Source organism: Ictalurus punctatus, chromosome 12 (genome assembly GCF_001660625.3).
Source record: "Ictalurus punctatus breed USDA103 chromosome 12, Coco_2.0, whole genome shotgun sequence".
NCBI lineage: Eukaryota > Metazoa > Chordata > Actinopteri > Siluriformes > Ictaluridae > Ictalurus > Ictalurus punctatus.
In genome coordinates this window covers 26,109,618-26,136,580 of record NC_030427.2, presented here as the reverse complement: position 1 = coordinate 26,136,580, position 26,963 = coordinate 26,109,618, and the positions used below count along the sequence as shown (strand labels likewise).

General features: G+C 42.3%; 1 protein-coding gene across 1 annotated transcript; it reads left to right on the top strand.

Moving 5' to 3' along the window:
- Positions 1-701: 701 nt before the first annotated feature.
- On the top strand, positions 702-24,765 carry nsun2 (NOP2/Sun RNA methyltransferase 2). Its single transcript, XM_017482423.3, has 19 exons — positions 702-916; positions 1,342-1,499; positions 2,464-2,568; positions 2,670-2,775; positions 3,427-3,498; positions 3,588-3,672; positions 3,817-4,009; positions 8,476-8,550; positions 9,079-9,209; positions 9,812-9,885; positions 10,711-10,841; positions 11,341-11,437; positions 12,112-12,272; positions 12,363-12,455; positions 14,154-14,289; positions 16,865-16,945; positions 19,290-19,428; positions 21,095-21,134; positions 24,048-24,765. The coding sequence occupies exons 1-19, from the start codon at positions 842-844 to the stop codon at positions 24,382-24,384; spliced, it is 2,289 nt and encodes a 762-aa protein (XP_017337912.1). The 5' UTR covers positions 702-841; the 3' UTR covers positions 24,385-24,765.
- Positions 24,766-26,963: the final 2,198 nt, after the last annotated feature.

The following is a 26,963-nucleotide window of genomic DNA, read 5'->3' as shown; positions in this document are numbered from 1 at the left end:
ATTTATTACAAATATTATTTATTTGTAAAATTGTTGCAGTTACATTACTACTACAACTACTACTACTAATAATAATTACTACCACTACTACTACTGTTAATAACTACTACTACTACTACTACTAATAATAATAATAATAATAATTATTACCACTACTATTATTTACTACTATTGCTAACAACAATAATAATAATAATAATAATAATAATAATAATAATAATAATAATTACTACCACTACTACTACTACTACTACTACTAATAATAATAATAATTACTACCACTACTACTACTACTACTACTACTAATAATAATTACTACCACTACTACTACTACTACTAATAATAATAATAATAACTACTACTACTACTACTAATAATAATAATTACTACCACTACTATTAATTACTACTACTACTACTACTACCACTACTACTACTACTAATAATAATAATTACTACCACTACTACTAATACTACTACTAATAATAATCATCATCATCATCATAAAAAACCTGTTGGACGCTCAACATATAATTCAGGCAGCCCTACAGCCACCACCGAGGGGTCCTTAACGCGGCTGCGACGTGTGTACTACGCACAACCTTACACAACCCTCACTCTCTACAGTAGTGCACTACTTAGTGTTCCAAACAGCGGGATTCTGACCCCTAACTAGTGCACTTCACAGTCCACAGCAAGGCGTTTGTAATTCGGCGCGTGTGTCATAAGGAGTCCTCACGAGTTTGTTCTCTCCCGAACTGAGTTTTTACACGCAGCGGGTTTTGTTCACAGTCTCAGAAACGCTTCGCAGGTTCATCTCCCGAGTCGTGTGCTTCTCCAACATGGGTAAAAGAAACAGGAACAGACAAAACTTTAAAGATGGGCGACCGGAAGGAAAGAGGAGCAGAGATGATGCTGTGAGTTTGTTAGCTGTGAAGATGGGTTTAAAGTGTGAAACATCTGCAGCATGGTGCTCATTCTTATCAAAACCCAAAACTCATCACACAGTCGCACTGTGAAGCATGATGGTGGTAGCATCATGGTGCGACTTACTATTGGCTTGTTGATTGTGTGTGTGTGTGTGTGTGTGTGTGTGTGTGTGTGTGTGTGTACACTACAGTGTCCATGTGCTTCTCCAAAAAAGGGTTAGTAACAGTGCAGTACGTTCTGGTGACTGGGAACGCACCATTTTAACCCGATCACTTGGACATGATGTCCTGAAGTATGACCATCCCCAAACTGCTGGATTGTGTCCTCAGATGCTGACCTTAACCCTGGCTGTCTGATTTATCTATTTTTTCACTACTTCTATGCTAACCCCATTGCTATGTTTTGATCCCAGGGTTGGGGCGCAGGCTATGCCGAAATCGTCAAGGAGAACAAGCTGTTTGAGCAGTACTACCGCGAGCTGAAGATCGTTCCCGACGGAGAGTTTGAGGAGTTTATGGAGGCTATGAGAGAGCCGCTGCCTGCCACCATCCGCATCACCGGCTACAAAAGGTGACGTTTCGGATGCGCGCTTCACTCCGGTTGTGGTTCGGATCTTCTGCTCTGTCTTCCTCACCGTCAGACTCTGACTTCCTGTCAGACTAATCCCCAAGCTGGAAACTTTCTACAGATTTAATAAATACTAAAAACATACAATATGTATTTTAAATGTTTAATATGTTAAAAATCATGGATTAGTGGTTAGCACGTTTGCCTCGCACCTCTGGAGTTGGGGGTTCGAATCCTGCCTCCACCCTGTGTGTGTGCGTGGAGTTTGGATGTTCTCCCTGTGCATCGGGGGTTTCCTCTGGGTCCCAGGTTTCCTCCCCCAGTCCAAAGACATGTATTGTAGGCTGATTGGCATTTCCAAATTGCCCATAGTGTGTGTGTGTGATTGTGCCCTGGGATGGGTTGGTACCCCGTCCAGGGTGTTCCCCTTCTTATGCCCTGACTCCCCTGGGATAGACTCCAGGCTCCCCCGTGACCCTGTGTACTAGGATAAGCGGTTCAAAAGATGGATGGATGGATATTAAAAATGTATCCTATATTTGGGATTTAACCACAGATGGACAATATGGTAGCAAGTTGTTGTTGTTGTTATTATTAGTGTTGATAGTGGTTTCTAAGAGGAATAAAACCCACCAGGACATGCTGTTATAGGATTTATCCCTTCTGGTGTTGGAAAACCTACAGTGTTACAGTTTTTTCCTCTGGTTGTTACAAAGTGCTGACACCGGAGACTCCTTTCACCAATGCAGAAAATCAGAGCCGTGGTATAAGTAAACGTAGTCCACCGGTCAGCGAGGACTTATTTCAGATGCAGCTGAGATGAAACTGGCATCTGGCTCAAGCGTCCGTTTGTGAGCAGATCATCCGAGACACCAACTTCGACCTTTCTATTTGAGTTGTCTGAAATCTAACTTGGTTTCTCTCTCTCTCTCTCTCTCTCTCTTTCTATATATATATAATATGTTAGTCATGCCAAAGAGATCCTACATACCCTGAAAGAGAAATACTTCAAAGAAATCCAGGACCTGGAGATCGATGGACAGAAGATTGAAGCCCCTCAGGCTCTAAGCTGGTAAGAGTCACGGTCGTGGTCTCGAGTATCTCCCCTCCCTCAAATCCCCTTCAGCTGTGTTTGTATAAATTGTGAATTGTGCGATCTTTGTGGGATCTCAGGTACCCCGACGAACTGGCGTGGCACACCAACATGAGCCGGAAGATCTTGCGCAAGTCTCCGCTCCTGGAGAAGTTCCACCAGTTTTTAGTGAGCGAGACCGAATCCGTGAGTAAAACTGTCTCCTTATGAACGTCCGTGTCGTCGTTCTGTAAAATGGCGTGCATCCGGCAATAATTGGGAGGTGACGATGACCGAATCGATCGAAAATCACAGTGAAACATGTACATTTGGTAGATGCTCTCATCCAGAGCGAGTTACTCATCTCATTTATACAGCTGAGCGGTTGAGGGTTAAGAGCGTTGCTTAAAGGCCCAGCAGTGGCAGCTCGGCAGTGCTGCGATTTCAACTCATGACCTTCCGATCTTCACCACTGATCTACGGCTGCCCGAAATGTTTGTCAAGGACAATGTCAATGAAAAATGTTCATCAGTGACAAACCTGTGGGGAAACTGTTCTGTGGTCGGAAGAACAATGGTAACATGTGCCAGAAACCCCAAACTGCTGGTTCCACAGACGTACTGTGAAGCATGATGGTGGTAGCATCATGATGCGATTTACCCTTGGCTTGTTGATGGTTTCTCTGATTAAAGCTTAGTATTGGTGTTCGAGGGATGTACTTGATTGATTGATTGATTTAGCATCACTAAACCAGACTCCATAGACTACTTTTGAGCCTCTGGTTTTTGTACCGTGGGACTTTTGTGTTTTTTGTTATTTCCTTGTTTCGCTTCTAATCACTTCCTCTCTGTTTCTCAGGGAAATATCAGCCGGCAGGAGGCGGTCAGTATGATTCCTCCTCTGCTGCTGAAAATCGAACCTCATCACAAGGTACCGTTCACAGCTCTTTCGTATCATCCCGATGGCTCATATGTTTGTGGGATATATTTAAGTTTGATCATGCTTGTGTTTTTGAACAGATTTTGGATATGTGTGCTGCTCCAGGGTCAAAGACCGCCCAGCTTATAGAGATGCTCCATTCTGATATGGATGTGCCCTTTCCTGGTAAAAACAAAAGGATTATTTGGCTTTATTAAGTCATGAAGATGTTGAATTGCTGAAGGAAGAATGAACTACAGACCTATAAGAAAAAAACTGACCAAACTAATTCATATTCTCTCTCTCTTTCTCTTTCTTCCTTCCTCAAAGAGGGCTTTGTAATCGCTAACGATGTGGATAATAAGCGCTGTTACCTGCTGGTGCACCAGGCTAAGAGGCTGAACAGTCCGTGTATCATGGTGGTGAACCACGATGCCTCCTGCATCCCACGTCTGCAAGTGGAGAGCAGTGGAAAGAAGGACATCCTGTTTTATGACCGAGTCCTGTGCGATGTCCCCTGCAGGTGAGAGAGAATAAACACACACACATATATATACACAGACACACACACACACACACACACACACACACACACACACAAGCCCTTTTTTTCTTCATCTCCTTTTTTTTTTTTTTCCCCCTCAGTGCTGTTCACTGGGCCAACATGGGCTTAAATTTTTCATCAATCATCTCAAGCACCGTTAAAAATACAATAAATGGAATATTAATATTTTGCTAATAGCTATTAGTGTTTGATTAGTGCTTAATTAGAGAAATGTGTGTGTGTGTATTTAAGTCCAAAACAGTGCTCATGCTCTCTACCAGAGTTTTATTTATTTGTTTTTTATGTATTTATTTATTTATTTATCTATTTTTCCTTCACATTCACAGCATTTGGTAGACGCTCAAATCCAAACTGACTTACAGAACTGCTTTGTACATTAAAATCGGACCGTGACCCTCCAGGACCTGAGAGTGAAGCCACTGTCCTGCAAATATTTGTGCTTCCCTCTCTTGACACACTAATTCCATCCCATAAAGATGGATTATTTTAGCACGGGTAAACGCACTACAATAATTCCTTTCAACGTGCTGAAACCGTATGCTTCCACATGTTCACTTCACAGCACATCCAAATGGAAAAAATGACCGGGTAATGACTGACTCGCCCTGTCTTACTGGTGTAATCAAATCCGACCCGATATGTGGTGTTCGACTAATATCAGTCCTCATTTATTAATCGTTTAGTCAAGTTGTGTGTGAAGGTTTTCACGGGACAAACTGAAACACTTTTTTTTTTTTTTTTTTTCTTTTCTTTTTGTACTTTCATACGTATGGTGATGAAATCCCAATCATCAAAACTGACCAAACTCCTTCACCGTCTAGCAAATTTGCTAATGTTGGTGACGCCCATGTCGTTTCCTAAAAGCTTACAAGAGCTGAAAACGACAAAATGGCATCTAAAGGTGAAAGCGTGCCTCCTGAACATGGCGTGCGCTAAATCTTCCAGTAACGCAGCTCAGCCACTGCAGCAATCGGCAGCCAGGCACACTAGCGCTTCCTCCTTTTATAGGACGCCATTACTTTTGATCCTAATGGAATGCCGAGTCTTATTTGGCGTATAAACGTGTTCGTATAAACGTGTTCATATCCAGTTTGATAAATGAGGCTCATCGAGCAGCCACTTAGTTTGCTTATAGTCCGCGTGCTAGTCCTGATCGGTTCTAATGAAGATTTTAGAATAATGGACGCTCACACGTTACTTTGTGAATGTTGAGATCAATAGATCCTCATAACTGAAGCTGAGAAATGACTGAAGTATAAGCTGTAACGTGCAAAAATGTTGATTGGTCACTTTCGAATATTTTTATTTATTTATTTATTTATTTATTTATTTATTTTAAACAAACACTTCTAATATTTGGTGAAATTCTCCTCACATTCTGGCAGCTTCGTTAAATATCCGCTCAGAGGAGAACCTCTGTTCTCTGTGGCATCCCAGGCTCGGTCAACAGGAGAGAAAATAAACTCCCAGCAGACCACCAACACCCAGCTAGTCTCTCATGCCAGACCTCTAGGTCTCGTTCCCTTAGATCCTCAGGGGTCCATGAAGCATAGCCAGGTGGGCTTTTTAAGTAGTTATTTATTTATTTTTGATTTTAAACTCACAACCCACCATGATCCAAGTTAGTATTAGGGGGCCAAGAACCAAAGGTGCGTAGGCACTCTATTCTTCGTCTGTCTATGGCAGCCCATAGAACCGTCTGGTGAAAAGTTGTGAAATTTGGCACTCTGATTGGGAAGGGTCTAAGGAACTTTCAAACCGCTGCTATCGGGTCCAATTTTGGCTTAATTTGGAAGTACGTTTATGGTCATAACTTTTGAACCATGTGTCCAAAACGTAAAAGCCTGAATTCCCTGATCGGGACGAGTTCAACACACCATATGAAGGCAATTTCCACCCAAGTACATTTTCTGCCATCTTGGATTTTGTCAAACTGTTTTTTCCATTTCTCCTCTTACAAATGATGTCTAATCAACACCAAATTTGACATGCGTCATATTCAGACCAACCTGGACGAAAAGATGTTCCACACTGTTAGCCCGTAATGTGTCAACAAATAGTAAGGCTATGTCTCATCAATGACCTTGCACACTGAGACAAATACCCAGGACTATACCCAGCAGCAGATTTTGTGACGGCGCCACTTACTGGTCAAAAGCTACAATAACATGCTGCAAATGCTTCCATCTAAGTGCCATTTTTGATACTCCTCCTCCAAATGTTGTCCAGTCGTCACCAAGTTTGGCTCACGTCATCTGGAGACCTGTCTAAACAAAAGTAATCAAAGAAACTCTGCTGTTCAAAACCGTTCTCCCATAACGGACTGGCAAATGAGTGAAACTTCAAATCATTCTTGAATGTCTTTGCCTGTAGTCATGGCTCTGCTTTCCTGCGATTGCTTATGCAATAATTGTAGCACACATGTGAGCATGTGGCTCATCGAGTCTAGGTGCTTGGCCCCCGAAAATGCTGCTCGCAGCTTTAATTATTTATTATTTTAGTATTTATTTTTTTTTTAAATAATTTTTTCTTTTTAAATCAATAACACTTTCAAAAATGTTTAACATGCCACAGTTTTCAGTCCCGTGACTGTTTTTTTGTTTTTTTTGCTTCACTGTGTTCAATAATCTGTTTTCCTGGTGCATCAAGTGTACACAGAAATGCAGGGAGTCCATCAAGATTCTGAAGCTTGTGGCCAGAAAAGCATACGAACGCTATCCGGGAACGTTGTGGCTCATGGGTGGAGTGTCTGAGGTTACCATCTAACCAGTCAGTCATCATGTCTGTCATTACAGAAGCTCCCGTTTGTACACTAGCATTAAAGATTAAAGCCCAGGGAGCATGAATGCATCTGTGGGTTTGTTTTTTCTTTGTGGGGGGGTGGCTGTATTTGTTTGCGTTTTGGGAATTTTTGAAATGACTAGCTCGAGCAAACGTCCACCACAATCCTCGGCATCTTAAAGTTAGATCAACTATAGAGCTTGCACGGTCCGTTTCTACTGCTTGGCATCCTGACGTTAGTGCCGTCGGGCCAAGAAATCTAAAAACGCCATTAAATTTAGACCAGAAGCCGTCAAAGTCATGTTCAACACATGAAAAAACAGGAAGAGTTCCTGTTTAAGAACTGGATGGTTACGAAACGATGTGATGAAGATGTGCCGCTCCGGCGAAGTGCATTTTTTGCATTCCTTTGCACAAAAGTAGCTTGTAGACATGACCATGAGGTTCGTATTTTTATACGTTTCACACCCACAGGCATACCAGAACCTCACAGTTCTACACAACGTGGCTTGTCGGGTGCCACAAACGGGGCAAACGTCGCACACTCTCCGTGTGGTCAGGCTGTCTCAGCCGCCCAAGCGGTTCAGTGTTGGTCAGATGATTTGGAGCTGAATAGTGAGGGTATGATCATGGCTGGCCACTCTACAGGATCAGGTTGCTCTGAGTTTGTACGCTTCACCCCAGAATAACAGAAAATGTGCAGTTTGCTTTTTTTTTTTATTTTGGAATTTATTTATTTATTTATTTTTTTTTGGGGGGGGGTGAAAGAAAACATGTACTGTAGTCACTGTGTGTATGAGCTCATGTGGTCAGAGGAAGCTCGCTCATGGTTTCCTGTCTCAAAATATTTGACAGCAGTGACCTGTCCAGAAAACGTTTGTTTTTAAACAAATAATAAAAATCAAATGTGGTGGCTCGAATAGAAAACCTGTCTCTGCCATTTGACTGGGCTTAGTGGCTTCTTATTTTTGTAATACACAAATCCAACTGATGTGTAAGGAGTAAAACACCACGGGGGGGGGGTGCTGTTATAGGAGGATCATCAAAGATAGGGAGGCGTGATGTGTCCTAACGTGAATTCGACAAAACAACATTTTACTTACTGATATTTTTTTTGTTTATTTACTTTTTATCCGATTTATAGTTACATTTATAGTTTTAACTGCTATTCGTTATTCGTTACGTAGCTCGTCACGTTTCCACGAAACTGGAAAGCCTTCCATCCTGAAGTCTTCTGACTGGCACTGGAGACTCCTTACATAAACATTAAGGAATCATTTTACGGCGTGTCGGCTATACAAGTCCCTCTGTCGGTTTTAATAGAACCGATGCTGCGTTAGAACAAGCGCGTTAATAGAAACCTGTGGTTCTAACTGTCTGACCAATCAGAATGATGAATTCAACAGTGCTGTGTTTTTATACATTTTAAAATGTTTCAATATGGCAGCGGAAGGAGATGTAAATAACGCGCCAGAACCGGAGCTCGTCACGATGAAAATCCAGTCTCCGTGAAGCATGGTGGTGGTAGCATCATGTTAGGCAATTTCGTGTGTGTGTGTGTGTAACTACTGCCAGAGCTGCTGTTCAAGGAAATGAATCACCTGGACGATGTGGTGTGTATTAACTAATCCTCACCTCCACAGCGGAGACGGAACGATGCGGAAGAACATCGACGTATGGAAGAAGTGGACGACCAGCAACAGCCTCCAGCTCCACGGGTAAGAGACAAAAACGTCGGGTGCTTTTCCCACGTTTACGGTGTTTACAACCACGGAGATGTAATGTAGTATTTAGTATATTAAACCGTAAATTTATAACCTTTAGAGAAACAATGTCTGCTGGATCGTTCTAATTCTAAGGATCTCCACTTAGTAAAATCAAAATAAATGCAAAACCCCGGTCGCATGTTGTGGTAATGCAATGAAATGGCAAATATCCGTGTAAAAGTTTTTTGCTTTGTCTAGTGTTGCTTAAAGGATCATTAAATTAGCTTCAGTAGTTTGATTATTTCTGACAGAAACGATGAGAATAAACACTCTTTGTCAGCTGTATTTGGGGTGTCTGTGTGTGTGTGTGTGAGAGAGAGAGAGATTTGTTTTCTGTAATACACTTGAGCTCAATATAATTGTTTGTAAGGAGTTTGTATATATTAGTGTCTTAGTATTCTCTATACCAGCCTCTGTGTGTGTGTGTGTGTGTGTGTGTGTGTGTGTGTGTGTGTGTGTGTGTGTGTGACCGTATTCCAGCCTGCAGTTTAGGATTGCGGTACGTGGCGTGGAGCAGCTGGCTGTAGGTGGGCGGATGGTTTACTCCACCTGCTCTCTGAACCCCATCGAGGATGAAGCGGTGATCGCCTCCCTGCTGGAGAGGAGTGAAGGTACAGCAGCCCCGATCACGTCTCCAGTCTTTGTGTCTTACTTACTCAGGGCTCGAAGTTCCTGCTGCTGCTCAGTAAATCCAAAAAAAAACAAACCCTCTGTGTATGATGCGGTTTTCATTTCTCCTATAGCCCCTTGCTCATTTGTTTTCCTTTCTCGGCTTGACCGGTTTCTCGCCAGTTGATCTTAGGAGAAGATGTGGAATTGGTTCCCGTACACCGAGTCTATTCTTGACTCGTGTTCGCTTAGCCAAGCTGCAGCCTGAGAGAAATGTTGCCGGTTTATTCATAATACTACGAGTACACATGTATTAATACTCCATTAGTGTATATACTACAAGTGAACCAACAGGATGGCGCACTCTCTCTCGCTTGTCAATCAAAGTGGCATTAGCGACATGGTGAGCTCATGTATGTGGAAGAGGGCAGATAGCGCTTTCCTCCAAGCGTCTTGCGCCTCCCTGAGACACCGCAGTTTGAAAAGATGCAGTAGGTCGGCTTTACGTATCTTGGAGGAAGCGAAAGTGGGAAAAATAATTCCGTCGATCGCGAGCCCTCGTCATATCGCGACGCATTACCATTATGTCCTCTGTTCCTCTCAGGTGCCCTCGAGCTGGCTGATGCCTCTGCTGACCTGCCTGGTCTAAAGTACATGCCTGGTATCACATCCTGGAAGGTAATGATCTGTTAAAACTCTCTCCGTTTGAGCTGCAAGGCACCGTATAGTCTCTCAGTACAGACTTCTCGAGCATGTAGGGCTGAAGCTAGGCGTCCATTAAACTACATCTTGCTTTGAAAAATGTTCATTGTCGCTTTAATAATATTTAGAAGTAATGGGCTGGTAAATAGTCTGCAGTTATATAGCGCTTTTTTAACCTTCGCGGTTCCAAAGCGCTTCACACTGGTTCTCATTCACCCATTCTCTCTCACTCACACACACACACACACCCCAATAGAAGCCTGTTTTCCACATCGGGCTGACCCCCCGCCATGATAGATTCTGATAGTTCTAGCCTGTTGAGTGCACAGTAAACATGTGGTGACCTGGAAAACCCCTTCTTGTGGTGAAACTTATATATACGTGTATCATTCCGAAGACTTTTATATAATTATACGTGGCTATCCTGCCGCTTGCGCAAGACGTGACATTCGCTGTGTGAGAAAAGCACAGTAAGTACTAACGAAAATAACTTCCACATAACGCTCCACATATTTACATTTTCTGAAAGTATACGTTTGAAGGAATTCATACCATGACGACATTCAGTGGGTTTTCCCAGACTTCCATACGTATATCGGACAGTCCGTGAGCGCAGAGTCTTGGTGCGCAACCAGTTTGCCCTCTTTTCACACTAAATTCACAATGATTAACAGTTTATAGTTGCATAACTCCTAACTGGGATTCAATACTTTGTAAAGCAACCCAATAAATAATAATAATAATAATAATAATAATAATCCAGTACACAAGTGGCTGTACTCCATGTTTATAATTTTCCAGGTGATGACCAAAGAGGGTCAGTGGTACTCCGATTGGTCTGAAGTTCCCACGAGTCGTCACACACAGATCAGACCCTCCATGTTCCCTCCTACTGACCCCGACAAACTGAAGAGCATGCAGCTGGAGAGATGGTGAGCTCGGATGAGTATCGCACTTCTCGTTCTTGCCCCCCCCATCACACGTTATATAGTATATCAGAAAAGGACTTTGATTTGGTGATACCGCAGTGATCCACCAGGGGGCGATGTACGACAAGCTGTGATGTGTGGGGTTTCAAATTCTTCTTAAATTATGTATATTATTTGATATTGTGTTGGTTAGAGCAGTCATTTTTGTTGGGCATTTCAGAAATTCCTGTATAGACGTTGAAATGTCTCGCAAATAGGGTATTTCAGTATATTTGTCGTTCGTTAGAAACGGCTATAACTTGACCGTATTCCACGTACTAGGAGAACTCTTAACCCAGTGCGATGTAGGATTACTTAACACACAATATCGTCTGCTGCGCATGATGAATGATCATCCCCAAGTGAAATAAATATAGGCCTCAGTCTGTCTGTTTAACGTCAACCTGCCTCGTCAGACCCATATCGGTGTGTATTGTGAATATTTAAGTGTGTGTGTTTGCAGTATGAGGATCCTGCCACATCACCAGAACACCGGTGGCTTCTTCGTGGCCGTGCTGGTGAAGAAGGCGCCCATGCCGTGGAACCGCCGCTATCCAAAAGTAACTTTCCACACCAGTACACCAGATACCCCGATGACCTACGACTCGTAACTATAAATGTCACGTACGGCGTCCCACAACGCTTCAGTCGTTTAGTGATGATGGCTTAAAAATGCTGTATCTGCCAGATCGCGGTTTTGCGACAGATTTTTCTGGATGTTATTGTGATGTATGATTTGAGAGGAAATGACCGCCTCCCACAACGCAACGCAAAGAAAGTCGCGTGTTCTCCTGAACTGCTTTTTTTTTTTTTTTTCCTTCCTTCGGGTGGTGGTTAGTGTGTGTAGAATACTCTAGAGCACACCGTTTTGAACGCAGCCTCTCCGTTTCTCTCGACATCTGCTTGTAAAGTAAACCTTAAGCTGAATTTCCATCCTGAGAGGATTTTTCTATCCCTGAGGCTGTACAGTACCCGAGGCAAATAAAGCAGAGCCGAGCTCTAAAGCGGGGATTTAAATCCGTTTGAGAGGAAACGGAAGTCCTCTCGAGCTCTAGCGCTCGATGGCGGCGTCTGTAGATATGAGCTGTATGCGTCTCTCGTTTTCCTTCTCTCCTCTTCTGATTTATGATGGCATCCCTTACTCACCGTTCGCAGCCCAGTTAGCACCCTTAAAATAGCTCGTCGGAGTGTTTTCTAACAATATCGCCTCGTCTCACTTTTTCCCTTCCTCCAGCTTCGGAATAAAGAGGCCACCGGTGAGGACGCTCAGGCTGAGGAGGGAGAGGCGGAGGTGGCGGCGGCGACTGTGGCGGCGGCGACCGTGGCGGCGGCCGAGGGAGACGCCGTTCTGGAAAGCACTCCAGAGGCGGAGTCCAAGAAAGACGGAGTGTGTGGGTGAGGCTCTTGGTGTCAGATTTTGGTTCTTTCATGCCCGCTCTTGTTGTGCTCTTGGCGTGTCCTGATCAGCTCGGCGCTCTCTTCCAGCCCCCCGCCTTCAAAGAAGATGAAGCTCTTCGGCTTCAAAGAAGACCCCTTTGTGTTTCTGACGGAAGACGACCCGGTCTTCCATCCCATCCAGTGAGCACGCTCCTCTTCTCCTCGCCCGTTTCCGCTGGTTTTCCATAATAGAATACACGCACTTTCAAACGTTTGCCTAAGTGCAAAAACACCCCCCCACACACACACACACACACACACAAACCCCCCACCCTCACTTAATTCTGATGTTTTGTAAGTCTTTTGTCAGCCATGCGTTGGTTTACACACACAAACTACATCTGAGCTTTAGCGAATTTGAGTGTCGGGCTAGCTCATGTGCGTACACACACACAGTATGCGTTTTACATTTTTTTTTTTTCAAACGTCGGATGCATGTACTGTGCGTGTAGATACAAACATGCGTGCTTTAATCTTGATAGTATAAGATGATGCCGTCACCACCGTGCTTCACTGGGTGCTGAGCTCTGATTCTGGTGTGTACGTACTTCGTCTGTCGTGTTAAAATAAACACTGACGTCTCGATTCTGCTTGGGCAGAACAGTGACCAAGGCGAATCGCAGGTTTACGCTAATGCGCTCGTCTTGAATGGTCATTCAGTACGTTTACATGGACGACGATAACCCGATATTAAGACGATACTCTGATTAAGAAACTAGCATGTGAACAGCGATTATTGATGACCTTAATCCGATTAAAGTCGTACTCGAAGTAAACACGAATGGAATTAAGACGTGTGGAGTGTTCCTGTTTATTCGCATTATGGACGTGCGTTACAGACACGTACACACCTTAATCACGCTATTAACATCGTGTGGGAGTTTTCACCACTTTTTGCGGTAGGGCACGTACACACACGGCAGTGCTCAACTGTTTGACGGCAAACGAGAGAGCACGGCTGCGTCCCAAACCGCATACTTAACTACTGTATAGCTTCTGAGATGCATGTATTATGGCTACTATATAGACGGTAAGTACGCAGTTTGGGACGCAGCCCACGGCTTCAAGCAGTCGTCGGTTTGCACGTACAGCACGACTAATAATTAACCGCACTTGAAGCTTTCGTAAAATTAAAAATAAAACACCCAAAACTGTACACGGTGCCATAACGAAGACCAAGTGTATGTCGATACGTGAAATTCTGGAGGGACGTCGGACGGCGTGGCGCGGTGACGTAATGACGTGTGGCGTTAATCGATCTATGTTCTATAACATGTAAAACAGGAAACATGAAAGGAATATTCTAAAAGCGACTCATGTAAACACCTTAATCACAATATTGTCTTATTCAGAATAAGCTCAATAATTAGATTACTGCTGTCCATGTAAATGTAGTCACTGTCTCTAAAGTAATAAATTACACAGGGACTTGCATGATGGATGTGCCACAAAAACGTGTGTAATTGTTATGAAGTTTTGTTTTGTTTCGGTAAGGAATAAATAGCACCTTTCACTCCTTCCATGCGCATCCAGTCACTCCTCCTGATAAAATAAACCGTGCTAGAGGAAATCATCCTCAGGGTGATGAACTCCATATGGAGACAGATGTGAGCTTTACTCTTGGCACAGTTCCAGGTTGTTCCAGAAGTTGCCTTGATTAACTTTCATCTCTGCACTATACATCGTGCACTGTTTAACAACGAGTGTTTGAGAGCGCGCGCGCGCGTGTGTGTGTGTGTGTGTGTGTGTGTGTGTGTGTGTGTGTGTGTGTGTGTGTGTGTGCGTGCATCTGCCTTTCTAGTTCTGTGGTTCGACTAACCGGCTTTGTATTGGTTCCAGAACATTCTACAACCTCTCTCCAGACTTCCCCAAGCTGAACGTCTTGACCAGGACGCACGAGGGAAAGAAAAGACACTTGTACATGGTGTCCAAGGAGCTCCGCAACGTCCTGCTCAACAACAGCGAGAGAATGAAAGTGAGAACAAGTGTCCCCACACGAACGCTCATAAACTTGGGCACACAGATTTGTGTTTTGGGAAAGAACCACAATCTTTAATTTAATATTTGATAACACAAAATCATATTTAATTTGGCTGAGGTAGAGCCAACAGCAAGTTTAAAGGAGCCGTTTGGGGGGGGGGGTTCGATTTATTTATTTATTTTGAACAGCTGTGTAAATCATATTTATGATTCATTTGAAAACAAACTGTATTTTACAATATCATCATTCAATGGATCTTGTTAGTTTCTAGTTCATTTTCTGGCCCTGGAAAAAAAAGCTCCACCCCCAGCCAAAGCATTGCTGCTCAGTTCTGTGCCTTTTCCTTAAAACCTGACTTGCAAGCTGTACATAATTTAACTTTAATTGACGGCATGACCATAGAGGTTGACCGAGTTTACAGATCTCGATAACGAAGTCCGGCGGTACCTGCTGATAACCGATTAATCAACCCATAGTATTTAAAATTGATACCGAATCACAACATAGCAAAGTAAAAATATTGCTGAACTTTTATTACAAGAATAAACTGCCCTGACTGTACCGTGAAAACGTACTGTAGTGTTTTTATATATCAATAAATATATATAAATATATTTTGAAGTAAATAAAAGATGTACGTTCAAACAGTAACACTCCAAATAGTGAATAAAAAAATGGAGACGTCCAAAATGAATCAAAAAACACTTCAAATAACACGACAAAATTGGGTCGATGATGTTTGTTTCGCCTCTAGATGCCGCTCTCGTACCGTATAACGACGGTGGATCTTTCTCAGCTGCTCCTGCAACAGATGCAAGCGGGGAAAATTATTATCGTGGATTTTTTTCCAGATAGCCTATAGTTCCAGTTATCAGTACTGATTAATCTGCAAAACCGATCAATCGGTCGACCTCTACTTGACAGTATTTGACTTCCAAAGCCATGTCGCATGCAGCAGAGGGCTCTTTTTAAAAAAATAAATAAATAAATACACACTGCTCCTTTTAATATTTAGTACTATCAGCAGATTTCAGAAAGTGTCCAATACCTCCCACTGACCTAAAAACCCATAATAAACTCGTATATTAACAACGAATGGCAAACTGAGTGGGACCAACACGCCACGAACAAACTCTATGAAATCAGCCCTGTCGTTGGCAAAAGAAACGTTTCCCAGGTCGTCTCCACCCGCCGTCGAATAGCTCGCTCAGGGATGACCCACAAGTTTTTAACGTTAGGAGAAAACTCCCCGACATGTACCTCCTGTCAGAGTGCATTATACTCTCAACATGTTTTATTAGACCGTACCGGTCTTACATTTACATTTATTCATTTAGCAGACGCTTTTATCCAAAGTGACTTACAAATGAGGAAACGCAAGCAGGGCGATATATCAAGCGGAGAACAATACAAGTCGTGCTACTATACAAGATTTATAATCGAGTTCTAGAAAAGCGAAGTGTGCAGAGTGGAAGTGTAAGAGCCAGAGTAAGTTTCTTTTTTTTTTATTTAATTGAATTAAAAAATTTTTTAAGGATAATGTGGGGTTGGCATTTTAGGGGTCAGTTAGGTGTGCACAGAAGAGGTGGGTCTTTGTTTTAAAAACGTAACCCTGTAAGAAACCATTTATTTATTTATTTATTTATTTATTTAAAAAAGTCAACACTCTGGGAGAAGGTTTTAACAAAGTCCAATCTAACGCAATTTTAGGCTTTATTTGAATTTTTTATTTTTTTTTTATTTTTTTTTTATTTTTTAGGACAATTATATTTTAAAAACCTCACATAGAGACCTTTAGACATTTCTCGCCATGGAAATAGCTATAGAAGCTGGCATGGCATGGCTCTACGACATTAAACATAACTGTAAATGGATGAAATGTGTGATGTGTAGTTTATTAAGTTAATTTTTGAAAAATTGCTGTGATGTAAAGGGGGGGGGGCACTTCAGAGCATGTCATTAAAGGAAAATAATCAACTTCAGGATGCTACGAGTAAGTGCGCATCACACCAAGGTGTTGTCGATTGATTAGTTTTCTATAAAGGCTTGCCCCCGAGTGTTTTATTCCTTCCATATCTATTGATTTTGGTCAGTGTTCTAAATGCAGGGTAAACATCTGCAATACTTCCAGGAAGAACCAAGTCATTTAATAAGATGGTTGTCATAAATCCTATCACCCAGGCACTTAAAAGCTTCAAGAAAATATTCGCTGTGTATAAGAACGTGCGGCGTATGTTACACCAGTGACACACACACACACACACTTGCAAGCATTATAAACACTGAAGCGCTCCTCACCTGTAGAAGTGATTGAGCATGGCACTGGAGCAGATGGGCCTCAGAACCGCTCCATCCATGTCTATGTTCTGGGCACCGCGCTAGCACTTTGACTTGCCATCTGTCGAGAGTGGGATGGGGTGGGTGGCATTTACAAGAATGAGCCAGATCGTTCAGGAGAGGGGACACGCGCACACACACACACACACACACACACACACGTCTGTAAATGTCAGCAACTTCAGTCGGAAAGGTTCCTCTGTGATTTACGCCGTGCTGTTTTCCTCCTCAGGTGATCAACACGGGAGTGAAAGTGTGGTCGAGGAATAATGACGGAGAACAGTTCGGCTGCGCCTTCAGACTGGCCCAGGAGGTAGGGTGTGAACCAAAATCCGAGGAAGTGTACACAGATTGCACGCTGAGCAAAATGTGGACTTCATGTAGCGCTTTTTCACCAGCCTGAAATTCTGTGCATGACACAACGTCGCCGAGCTTTAAATTTGAACCCGAGTATAGCCTGACAAAATTCTCTCCAAACCCAACCACTACAAAGATGGACAGATAGATAGATGGACAGACTGTAGATGGATACTATAGCTAGACAGACAGATACTGTAGATCTGTAGACGGACGGATACTGTAGCTGGATAGACGGACGCATGCTGTAGCTGGATAGACGGACGCATGCTGTAGCTGGATAGACGGACGCATGCTGTAGCTGGATAGACGGACGGATACTGTAGCTGGATAGACGGACGCATGCTGAAGCTGGATAGACGGACGGATACTGTAGCTGGATAGACGGACGCATGCTGTAGCTGGATAGACGGACGCATGTTGAAGCTGGATAGACGGACGCAGGCTGTAGCTGGATAGACGGACGCATGCTGTAGCTGGATAGACGGACGCATGCTGAAGCTGGATAGACGGACGCATGCTGTAGCTGGATAGACGGACGCATGCTGAAGCTGGATAGACGGACAGATACTGTAGATTTGTAGATAGACAGATACTGTAGTTTGGATAGATACTACAGACAGACATACTATAGATAGATAGATAGATAGATGGATAGATTCTGTAGATAGACAGATACTGTAGATGGATAGACGGACGCATGCTGAAGCTGGATAGACGGACGGATGCTGTAGATTTGTAGATAGACAGATACTGTAGTTTGGATAGATACTACAGACAGACATACTATAGATGGATAGATGGATAGATGGATGGATGGATGGATGGATAGATTCTGTAGATAGACAGATACTGTAGATGGATGGATGAATTGATAGATACTGTGGACAGATAGACAGACAGATACTGTAGATGGATGGATACTGTAGACAGACAGATACTGTAGATAAATAGATAGTCTTTATAAACCTTATACAACATTATATACTCCCTCCAGGATTTTGCAGTCTCAGAAATGAACGCAAAATCAAGCAAACTCCGCAACGTTCGGAGGAACGTACAGCTTTTCTAAATTCCCGCACATTTTCCAAGCTACAAAGACTTCATGTAGGATCCTTTTCACGCTTAGCGCCATCACAATCTCGAACTTTCCATCTAATAAAAAAAAGGCCATTAAATATTGATACATACAGCTATTTTCCAAAGTGGCATTATTTATGAGCAGAGTGAAGGAGACGCTGCACTATAACTGGTGTGATTAAAGTGTGTCGCTTTCCGGTCACATAACTTATCTGTAAGAGACGTTTTTTGGACACCATCAAGTGGTGACTTGAGGGACACCAGTAGTAAAATACCACTCAGAATTCAAACATATGATTAAAAAAAGATAATGATAATGAATGAGAACAAAAAAAGATCATGAAAACACCGAGGGACATCATTAATAAGGGACCTTGCAATCAGAGTAGTATTTATCTCAAGGGACACAACATCGCTACAGAATAACAACCATTCTCATGACGCTTGTCGTTGTGGATTAACCTGAATTATGGAAAATAGCAACGTGTTTGGTTTTTTTTTTTTTTTTTGAGAACGTGAGAATTGTCCATCATTTAGTAAACACAGAGCGGGATTCTTATTACAGTCAAATCAGATAGCGTTAATAATTCAACACGTCAACCAGTCTCACCACACCACAGCCCCAAAAACAGATACACACACACACACAGATAAGGTGTTTTAGATTTTCTATGGCTAGAAGATGGCAGATTTTACGTGGATCACAGGTTAGAAATGTCCCTAGAAACAGGAAAGTATTTCTACTGTGTGTTGATCAATTAAAATGAACCTGAAGCGTCGAAATATTACCGTGCGAAGCCGCTCGGATTGTTCACACGTTAAATCCGCCGATAAAAGGGTGTTTTGGAAACGAGTGAGGAACTGGAGCAGCGTGCTTACGTTTGCGTCCGTACAGAAACCACTTCAGTCAGAGACATTAATTAGGACGTCTGTGATGTTTGTTTGTGCGTTATTTTTAGCTCTGCCCCCACGTCTCGACTCTGCTCTTGTGGTACCTGGGTAAGAAGGGCAAGCAAATTCAGCACTGGCATTTTAAGAGTGGTGGAAATGGTGACAGTGTGGAGGATTATGGGTAATTCTTTGATGGGGAAAACTTCTATTAGACATCCGGTGGATTTAAACGTACTTCTTCAAATGACCCCGGGGGGAGGGGAGAAACTTTAGACCTTTGCACCACTCTGAAGCCTGATCTCGTTTCTTTTTGCTATTTTTCTTTTCAGGGTATCTACACTCTGTGTCCTTACATCAGGGCACGTGTCATCACGGTTAGCATGGAGGACGTGAAGGTTCTTTTAACCGAGGAGAATCCTTTCCTCAGCAGGCTGGGTGACGACTCTCACGCCCAGGCCAAGAACCTCGGTCAGTGGCTCAATCACACACTCGCACACTCGGTCAGTGGCTCAATTCAAAGCCCTTATCTCTAGTCAGCTCCAGAATTACTGGCTCTCTGGAAATGATGAGAGGAAAAAGGTTATGATAAAATGTCTCGGTGGTTAATTAGTTTCATCCCACAGAGAAAGCTAACCTTTAACTGAAGTCAATGAATTCCAAGAAAGTCGTCTTTATCAGGGGTTATTCCAGGGGTTATTCCCGTCGTCGTGTTTGGAATACTCCGTTTTCCATGTAACGAATCTTCCGAAGGATGTACCTACTACTTATAATGTAATCCCGTGTAATAAGTAGCATTTATTGCTTTTGTAACGGCTAGAATTACTCCCTTTACTTCAGAAGAGAATAAAGGGTACCTCGGCAAAGCAGATAAAGTAGGCTTTGTGCTTTTCCCTGCAAGCAGAAAGCTTACCACATGTGTGTTTTCCTGTTTTACCTCATCCACACCACTTTTCTATTCTGGAGAATGCCTCAAAGCATTCAACATGTCATTAGGATGAGGAAAAAACGGCGTTATATGGAGATTAATTCGTTGTAGCTAGCTAACGAACTCGTTTTTGCTAACGTTAGCAATACTTGCTGCTGAGGTAAACTTTTGGCGTCATTCCTGTGTTTCCAGCTCCTATGTTCCCCAGTTCAATATTCTGTTTTGATCTGTTAATAGGTCCCCCTCAGGACCCTATTAACTTTATTACCTTTTAACTTTAAACACCAAAGACGCATTTAAATGAACAACATGCACTGGTTATGAACTTGCACACCTCATTTGTGCTGCTCTAAAAGTAGCCTTTAGTTTACATTCATACAGTTCAACTCCATGCATGAACTGTACACACTAAACCGAAGAAATGCCATACTGTAGCCTAGAAACCGCAGTCTACGGTCAGAAAAGGAATAAAATGTTCAGTATGAACATGTCCCAGCTCTCACTCCAGCTAAATCTGTGGAACATAGGACCCTGGGAACATAGATACGCCCCCAAACGTCCTACCTAGCTAGTTAGCTAACATCGCAGGGTAAACTTGCCGAAAGTCATTACACGCAAGATTAAATAAATGCCAGAAAACGGTTCAGAAAACTTTTTGTTTTGAAAAACAGCTCCAGCTCTGGAGCCCGTGTAGAGACATTAGCGTTAGCGATAACATTTAGCAAACGCAAGATGATGTTCGCTACCTAGCTAGCATCTTGACATGAATTCAAGTGCTCATTTTTCTTTCTGTCGTTATGGAACTGATTTTTAGTTGTCATCATGACAGTAAAATAAACTGTTGATCACTTTGTTTTTGGGTATGTTTATGGTTATTACAGTCAGTAGCACAGTGAATGAAACGCAGCTCAGTCAGTTCTCTGTTCGGTGCTCAAAATGGCAGCTGTTTTACAGAGTGATGAAGCTCTGGGATACTTCTGAATACCGTGTACTTCTTGTTCCCCTCACAAAATACAAATTTAACTCTTTATTTATTTATTTTTTATATAAAAACAAATTAAGCTAAGACTTTATATAAAAAATAAAAATAATAATAATTGATGCTTTCATTCACTGCTTGAAAAGGTGTCTCAGAGATATAAACATGTGAAACATGTCTTTGTTGAAGTGTTAAACGACATTCTTGTTTTTTTTTTTTTTTTTTCCCAGAAATGGGCAGTGTCGTTCTAAGATACCAACCCGATCCAAAGTAAGTGCTTGCATCATTCTAGTGCTTCATTTCTCTCCCCTAATTGACACCGGAGCCAAGACACTGATTGGGCACCGGAATAGCCGAGGCTTCGCGGGGGCTGCCAAGAATCTTCAGCTGTTTGTGTTTGTTTGTGTGTGTGTGAGGGAGGAAGAGAGGCAGATGCTAGCACTTTAGCCTCATAAAAGTCGTCTTGTTTGTACACTAAGATCTACGCAACGTTACCCTGTGCCGTTCATCAAACAGCGGGGTGACGGGCGACGGAGAGCGGCCGCCGCTCCCGTGTGATGATTAGCCGATTCGGACTGATGGAGGCTACTCGCTCTGTCGGTGGAGAAATGGCTGCTCTTTGTCTGTCTCGCCCAAAAAAACAAAACTTATTGTCTGTCTCGCTCGGAGGCTGTTTCACACGTCGGTGGCCTCATTATCGGGACACTGCTTACCAGAGTGTGTGTAGGATCTCTCGTGTGCTCTCATACACTCCTACACGGATACATGCTTAATATCGAACATATTCGGGCTGAACCCTAGTAGGCTGTCTTTACGATCATATTTACGGTCACGCTTTTAAGACGCCATATATATGAGGACTTTTTGTTGTTTTTTTTTTTTTTCTTTTCCTTTTTTGTACTAGGAATAAATTGGACTACATAAAAAGTAAAATTCATGGTACTTGTAACACCCTTTTTAGATAGCTAGAGAGATCCATCCATCCATCCGTCTATCTATCTATTTATCCATATACATGAATATATAATCTCTCTCTCTCTCTCTCTCTCTCTCTCTCTCTCTCTCTCTCTCTCTCTCTCTCTCTCTCTCTCTCTCTCATTCATATATATATATTTATTTATTTATTTATTTATTTATTTATTTATTTATTATAAAAAACACACACACACGGGAGCTATGTTGTATTCGGCTGTAGAATAACAGTAATAGTTGTGTCAGTGGCCTGTGCCTACACCAGACCATCGTACGAAGTCCTTGAGTAACATTAAGCTGTAATTATGTGCCAACACACTTGTGAGCGTCATTAATGGTTTCCCCTTCCTCCCGACACTGACGTCCTCAGCGTTCTTATTGTCGGATCTCAGGGGGAGCTATTTATATGATAAATCATGACCCTTTTTTAGCTTTTACTATATTTCTGGCATGCCTTTTATCATAGAGCCTTTTTTCATATTGTGGAAAATCTCTGCTCTACATCCTCTACCGTCTCTCACACAAGGTGTCCCTCAGGGATCAGTCCTCGGTCATAGTTATTTATTTATTTATTTAATTATTTATTTATTTATTGCGCTATATATATATATATATATATATATATATATATATATATATATATATATATATATATATATATATATTTGTTTCCTCAGCTGTTTCTGTTTATTTCACTGTGTAAGTACTTTCACTGATGTTACACACAGAAAAGTACATGAATCTCGACATTTCACACTTGCTTGTTGTTGGCTAGTGCTGACGTGCTCCAGCTGGGCCACAGATTGCTATCAACAGGCACTACTTCTTAAAAAAAAACAAAAAACGATTTATTTATTTATGTATTTATTTATTTATTTATTTTTAGATTTTGATGCGGGAAATCTAAATATAAACTTGTTAACCACTGTTTCCTGAATCTCATAATTGTCTGCCAAAATTTGCTAAAGCTGTCCTGCTAAAGCTAAATCTGAACGAGGACTTGCGTGCATCAATAAATTAAGATATAAGATCTGTTTTTTTTGTTTGTTTGTTTGTTTGTTTGTTTTTTGCTAAGCTCGGCTTCCTGTTTGGCTGTTATGGATGGGTATTGTTTACTCTCCTGTCATTTGCATAGCCTACTTTTTCGTTTTTTGCATATTTACCCTGATTGGCTCTTCTATTTTACGACGCAGTAACACTTAATAAAGCGGATACGTTTTTTCCCGATGTGGTTTTAAGCACCCTCGGTTTTCAGACTTCACCTAGTCCGCTCGCTCAAGTGGATCAAGACCTTTCGATCATTCTTCTAACGTTTAGGGTGGCTTTTTTAAATGCTGACTTTGTCGGTTGAACCTTATGAGAGCTCGATTTCTATTTTCCGTTCAGAAATTGCTAAGCGTCCGTGTTGCTCAAAATAAAACAAAACCGAAAACTGCACCCAACCGTGCGTGTATGTAGTTGTGTGTACAGCGCTTGGTTGACTAACGCTGAATTCCTGCGCATGTTTCAGCAGGTTCTGATTAAGATCTAGTTTCTCTACTGATTGAGCACCATGACGACATATTGTCAGAAGAGCTGAACGCTGGGGGGGGGGAATTCTTATTGTCCTGGACATCAAAGCTCCAAACAAATGCTAACTACCCAGGTAGCTGCTTGGTGTGTTTTCAGAATGGTCTGTTTAAAAACACCAGGACCTGTGGGCGTGTGCTTCAACGAACAGTAGCCGTGCAAACATCGATGGTTCACTCATCACGGTTCGCACATAAAATGCGCAAAGGTTGACGAGTTCTGCTGGTCTTTGAAGCATTTACTAAACTGGTCTACAAGGCAAGTGGCAGCTTGTGTATTACCACCACCGCTGCCACCCCCACTGAAAAGTACCTGGTGATCACCATAAACTACAGTTTCTACCTTATGCGAGGGATTTGTGAAAGGACGATCTTGAAAATGAGTTTTTACACCCGTAAAACCAGTGGCTCCATGCCACTGGTTGCACCACTTGATCTTTTCTCTTCCCTACATGCCTTTGTCTCAGCGATCATTAATGTCCCTCAGTCATTTTTGCTCCTTAGTGACATGCCCGTTTCTCTACCCCTCCGACTATGTCCCCACCCCCACCCCGCCTTCTCATCATCACTCACACACTGTCACTTCTGGATCATTTCTCCTTTAACCTTTTATGTTTCTTCTTCTTCATCTCACTCCTCTCAGTGATCCCAGCGCCCCTCAGTGCACCATAGATCTGTGTGGTTGGAGAGGAAAGACCTCCATCAGGGCTTTCGTGGCCCGGAACGAGCGTTTGCACTACCTGCGCATGGTGGGCGTGGAGGTCTTCCGAAACAAGCAGGGCAAAAAGGAAGGAGGTGCAGCAGAAGCTCAGGAAGGAGGTGCAGCAGAAGCTCGGGAAGAAGGTGCAATGGAGGAGGCGGCGACAGGACAAGAAGAAGGACAAGAGGACGGAGGGATGCAGAACGAGAACTTGGACACAGAACAGAACGCACCCTCAGAACCCAAAAGTAACGGCGCGGAGACAGCGAGCAGCACTTGAGACTGGGAATTCTCCAGTCAGACTGAACCAAATTGGAAGACTGTGGGGGTACTCTCCAATAAACATGGATCGGGCCATAATTTAGCTAAGCAGCAAGTCTCTGTAGAATTGATATACTGAAGTTTGGTTCTGTGTTTTATTTTTTTTTTTTTTTGTAAGTATTTAATGGTTCTGTTTTATTTTAAGATCTTTTGCGCATCTAACTGGATTGTTGAGATTTGTCTCTGCCAGTAGCTAAACGTCAAACAACGAGCCAACTGGGCCCTATGACCTAGTGTTTTTATTTCATTTTGAAAGTACCCCGGAATACATTTCATTTAACACCTGTGTAAGTGTTCGATAGAATGTAAATACAACTTTTATTAAAAGCTTGAAAAGGAATTGCCTTTTGTTTCAGTGACTGAGCTCGTATCTGCACCCCAACGCTGATAACACTACATAAGCGCTTTTCTTTTTAATCACCGTCTCGAATATCTTTCCAGCGTGATTCAGAAACGCCGCTTGCTTAATTTGGCTGCCGTTTAGCTTGGCACGGCAATCCTTCCCAGGCGCCGTGACCATAGTAACAAACTCCTCGGTGTGCCGATCTATTCTGTGTTCAACAAGCCAAATCACAACAGCAGAGAGTGGGACAAAGACGAGACAGCGGCAGACCGGCCTGGAAGCCCACATATGCTCTGTCGGGTCACGAAGGGGTTATGTAGGTGTCATGTAGCTTCAGGAACACCATATTATCTCTCTCTCTCTCTGTCTGTCTATCTGTCTCTTTTTCTCTGTCTGACTGTGTGTCTCTCTCTGTCTGTGTGTGTGTGTTGATGGTGTGATAATTAGATGATAAGGGTTGTCTGGTTGTCTCTCTAAATAGACAACCAAAAAAAAAAACAAGCATGAGTGTAATTTCTTTTTCTTCTGCTGTGGCAACGGTGCTAATTAAAATCTCTCTTCAGTCCATCTTGCCGCCTTTTCATGAAATGTCATTCTGCTTTCCTCTCCCTGCTGTCTACACCCTCGCTTTCCTTTACCCTTTCTGAAGACTAAGATGTGGGCAGGATGATGGCAGAAACGCAACATATTATTCATCAGTGAAAAGTCTCGCCCCCGTATACACTATGTCTAAGAATTTTTGTTTCCTTTAATAAACATTATGCACGTTTTATCACGGTTCTTATTTCTGGTACATCATAATAATAATAATAATATGAAGCAGACATAAGCCGGTCATCAAATTGATGGAACATATAGTCTGGACCTTTTCCTCCTCCCTGGCTTTGTGCACTAGACTGTGCTAAGTTAGGCTAAGCTTGTTGGACATGAATACTCAGTTAGGGATTATATAATAAAAAGGTTACGCAATGAGCGCAAGCAGAAACAGAACGTCTGCTAGGGATGATCTAGGGTTTCATGGGGATTAGATTGCTTCTGTGTCTCTGGCCTGGGATTTAGAAGGGATGTCCATTCAAAATCTCTCTCTCTCTCAGTATAATATTTAATCTTACTGAGATCAGGAACAGCCTCAAATGCACTTTTGTGTATAGAACAGTATATTCTGCCCCTACTATACAAATTTCTGCTCACTCCTGTTGAGATGAGCTGAATAGGCACATTTGGTGCCTACTGCAACCCATTAACATCCATTATCTGACTCTCTGAATATAGTATAATATAGTATAGCTTGATTTATACTTCTGCATCTGTGCATTTATGAACATGTGAGGGGGTCATGCATGGGCAGTATAGATGTCTGCCATGTAACAGGAACGTGTCCACTAGGAGGCAGAAAATTGTAGAAAAATAAAATGAAAGTCTTCTAGTGGATGCCATAACAAAAAAAGAAAATCTCGTAGTGGGATGCGGTTACGAAGAAATGAAAATCTCGTAGTGGGATGCGGTTACAATAACAATAAAATCTCGTAGTGGGATGCGGTTACGATAAATAAAAAAATCTCGTAGTGGGATGCGGTTACGAAGAAATGAAAATCTCGTAGTGGGATGCGGTTACGATAAATAAAAAAATCTCGTAGTGGGATGCGGTTACGATAAATAAAAAAATCTCGTAGTGGGATGCGGTTACGAGGAAATTTGAATCTCGTAGTGGGATGCGGTTACGTTAAAATTAAAATCTCGTAGTGGGATGCGGTTATGAGGAAATGAAAATCTCGTAGTGGGATGCGGTTACAATAAAAATAAAATCTCGTAGTGGGATGCGGTTACGATAAATAAAAAAATCTCGTAGTGGGATGCGGTTACGATAAATAAAAAAATCTCGTAGTGGGATGCGGTTACGTTAAAATTAAAATCTCGAAGTGGGATGCGGTTACGAGGAAATGAAAATCTCGAAGTGGGATGCGGTTACGATAAAAATAAAATCTCGTAGTGGGATGCGGTTACGAAGAAATTAAAATCTCGTAGTGGGATGCGGTTACGAGGAAAAGAAAATCTCGTAGTGGGATGCGGTTACGATAAAAATAAAATCTCGTAGTGGGATGCGGTTACGAAGAAATTAAAATCTCGTAGTGGGATGCGGTTACGATAAATAAATAAAATCTCGTAGTGGGATGCGGTTACGAGGAAATGAAAAT

What these genes read in the sequence shown, in the direction of transcription:
- nsun2 (XM_017482423.3), top strand. Translation starts at nt 842, where the DNA reads ATGGGTAAAAGAAACAGGAACAGACAAAACTTTAAAGATGGGCGACCG. An exon ending in AGAGGAGCAGAGATGATGCT is followed by an intron (nt 917 to 1,341) that starts GTGAGTTTGTTA and finishes TTTTGATCCCAG; the next exon opens with GGTTGGGGCGCAGGCTATGC. An exon ending in CTGTGCGATGTCCCCTGCAG is followed by an intron (nt 4,010 to 8,475) that starts GTGAGAGAGAAT and finishes TCACCTCCACAG; the next exon opens with CGGAGACGGAACGATGCGGA.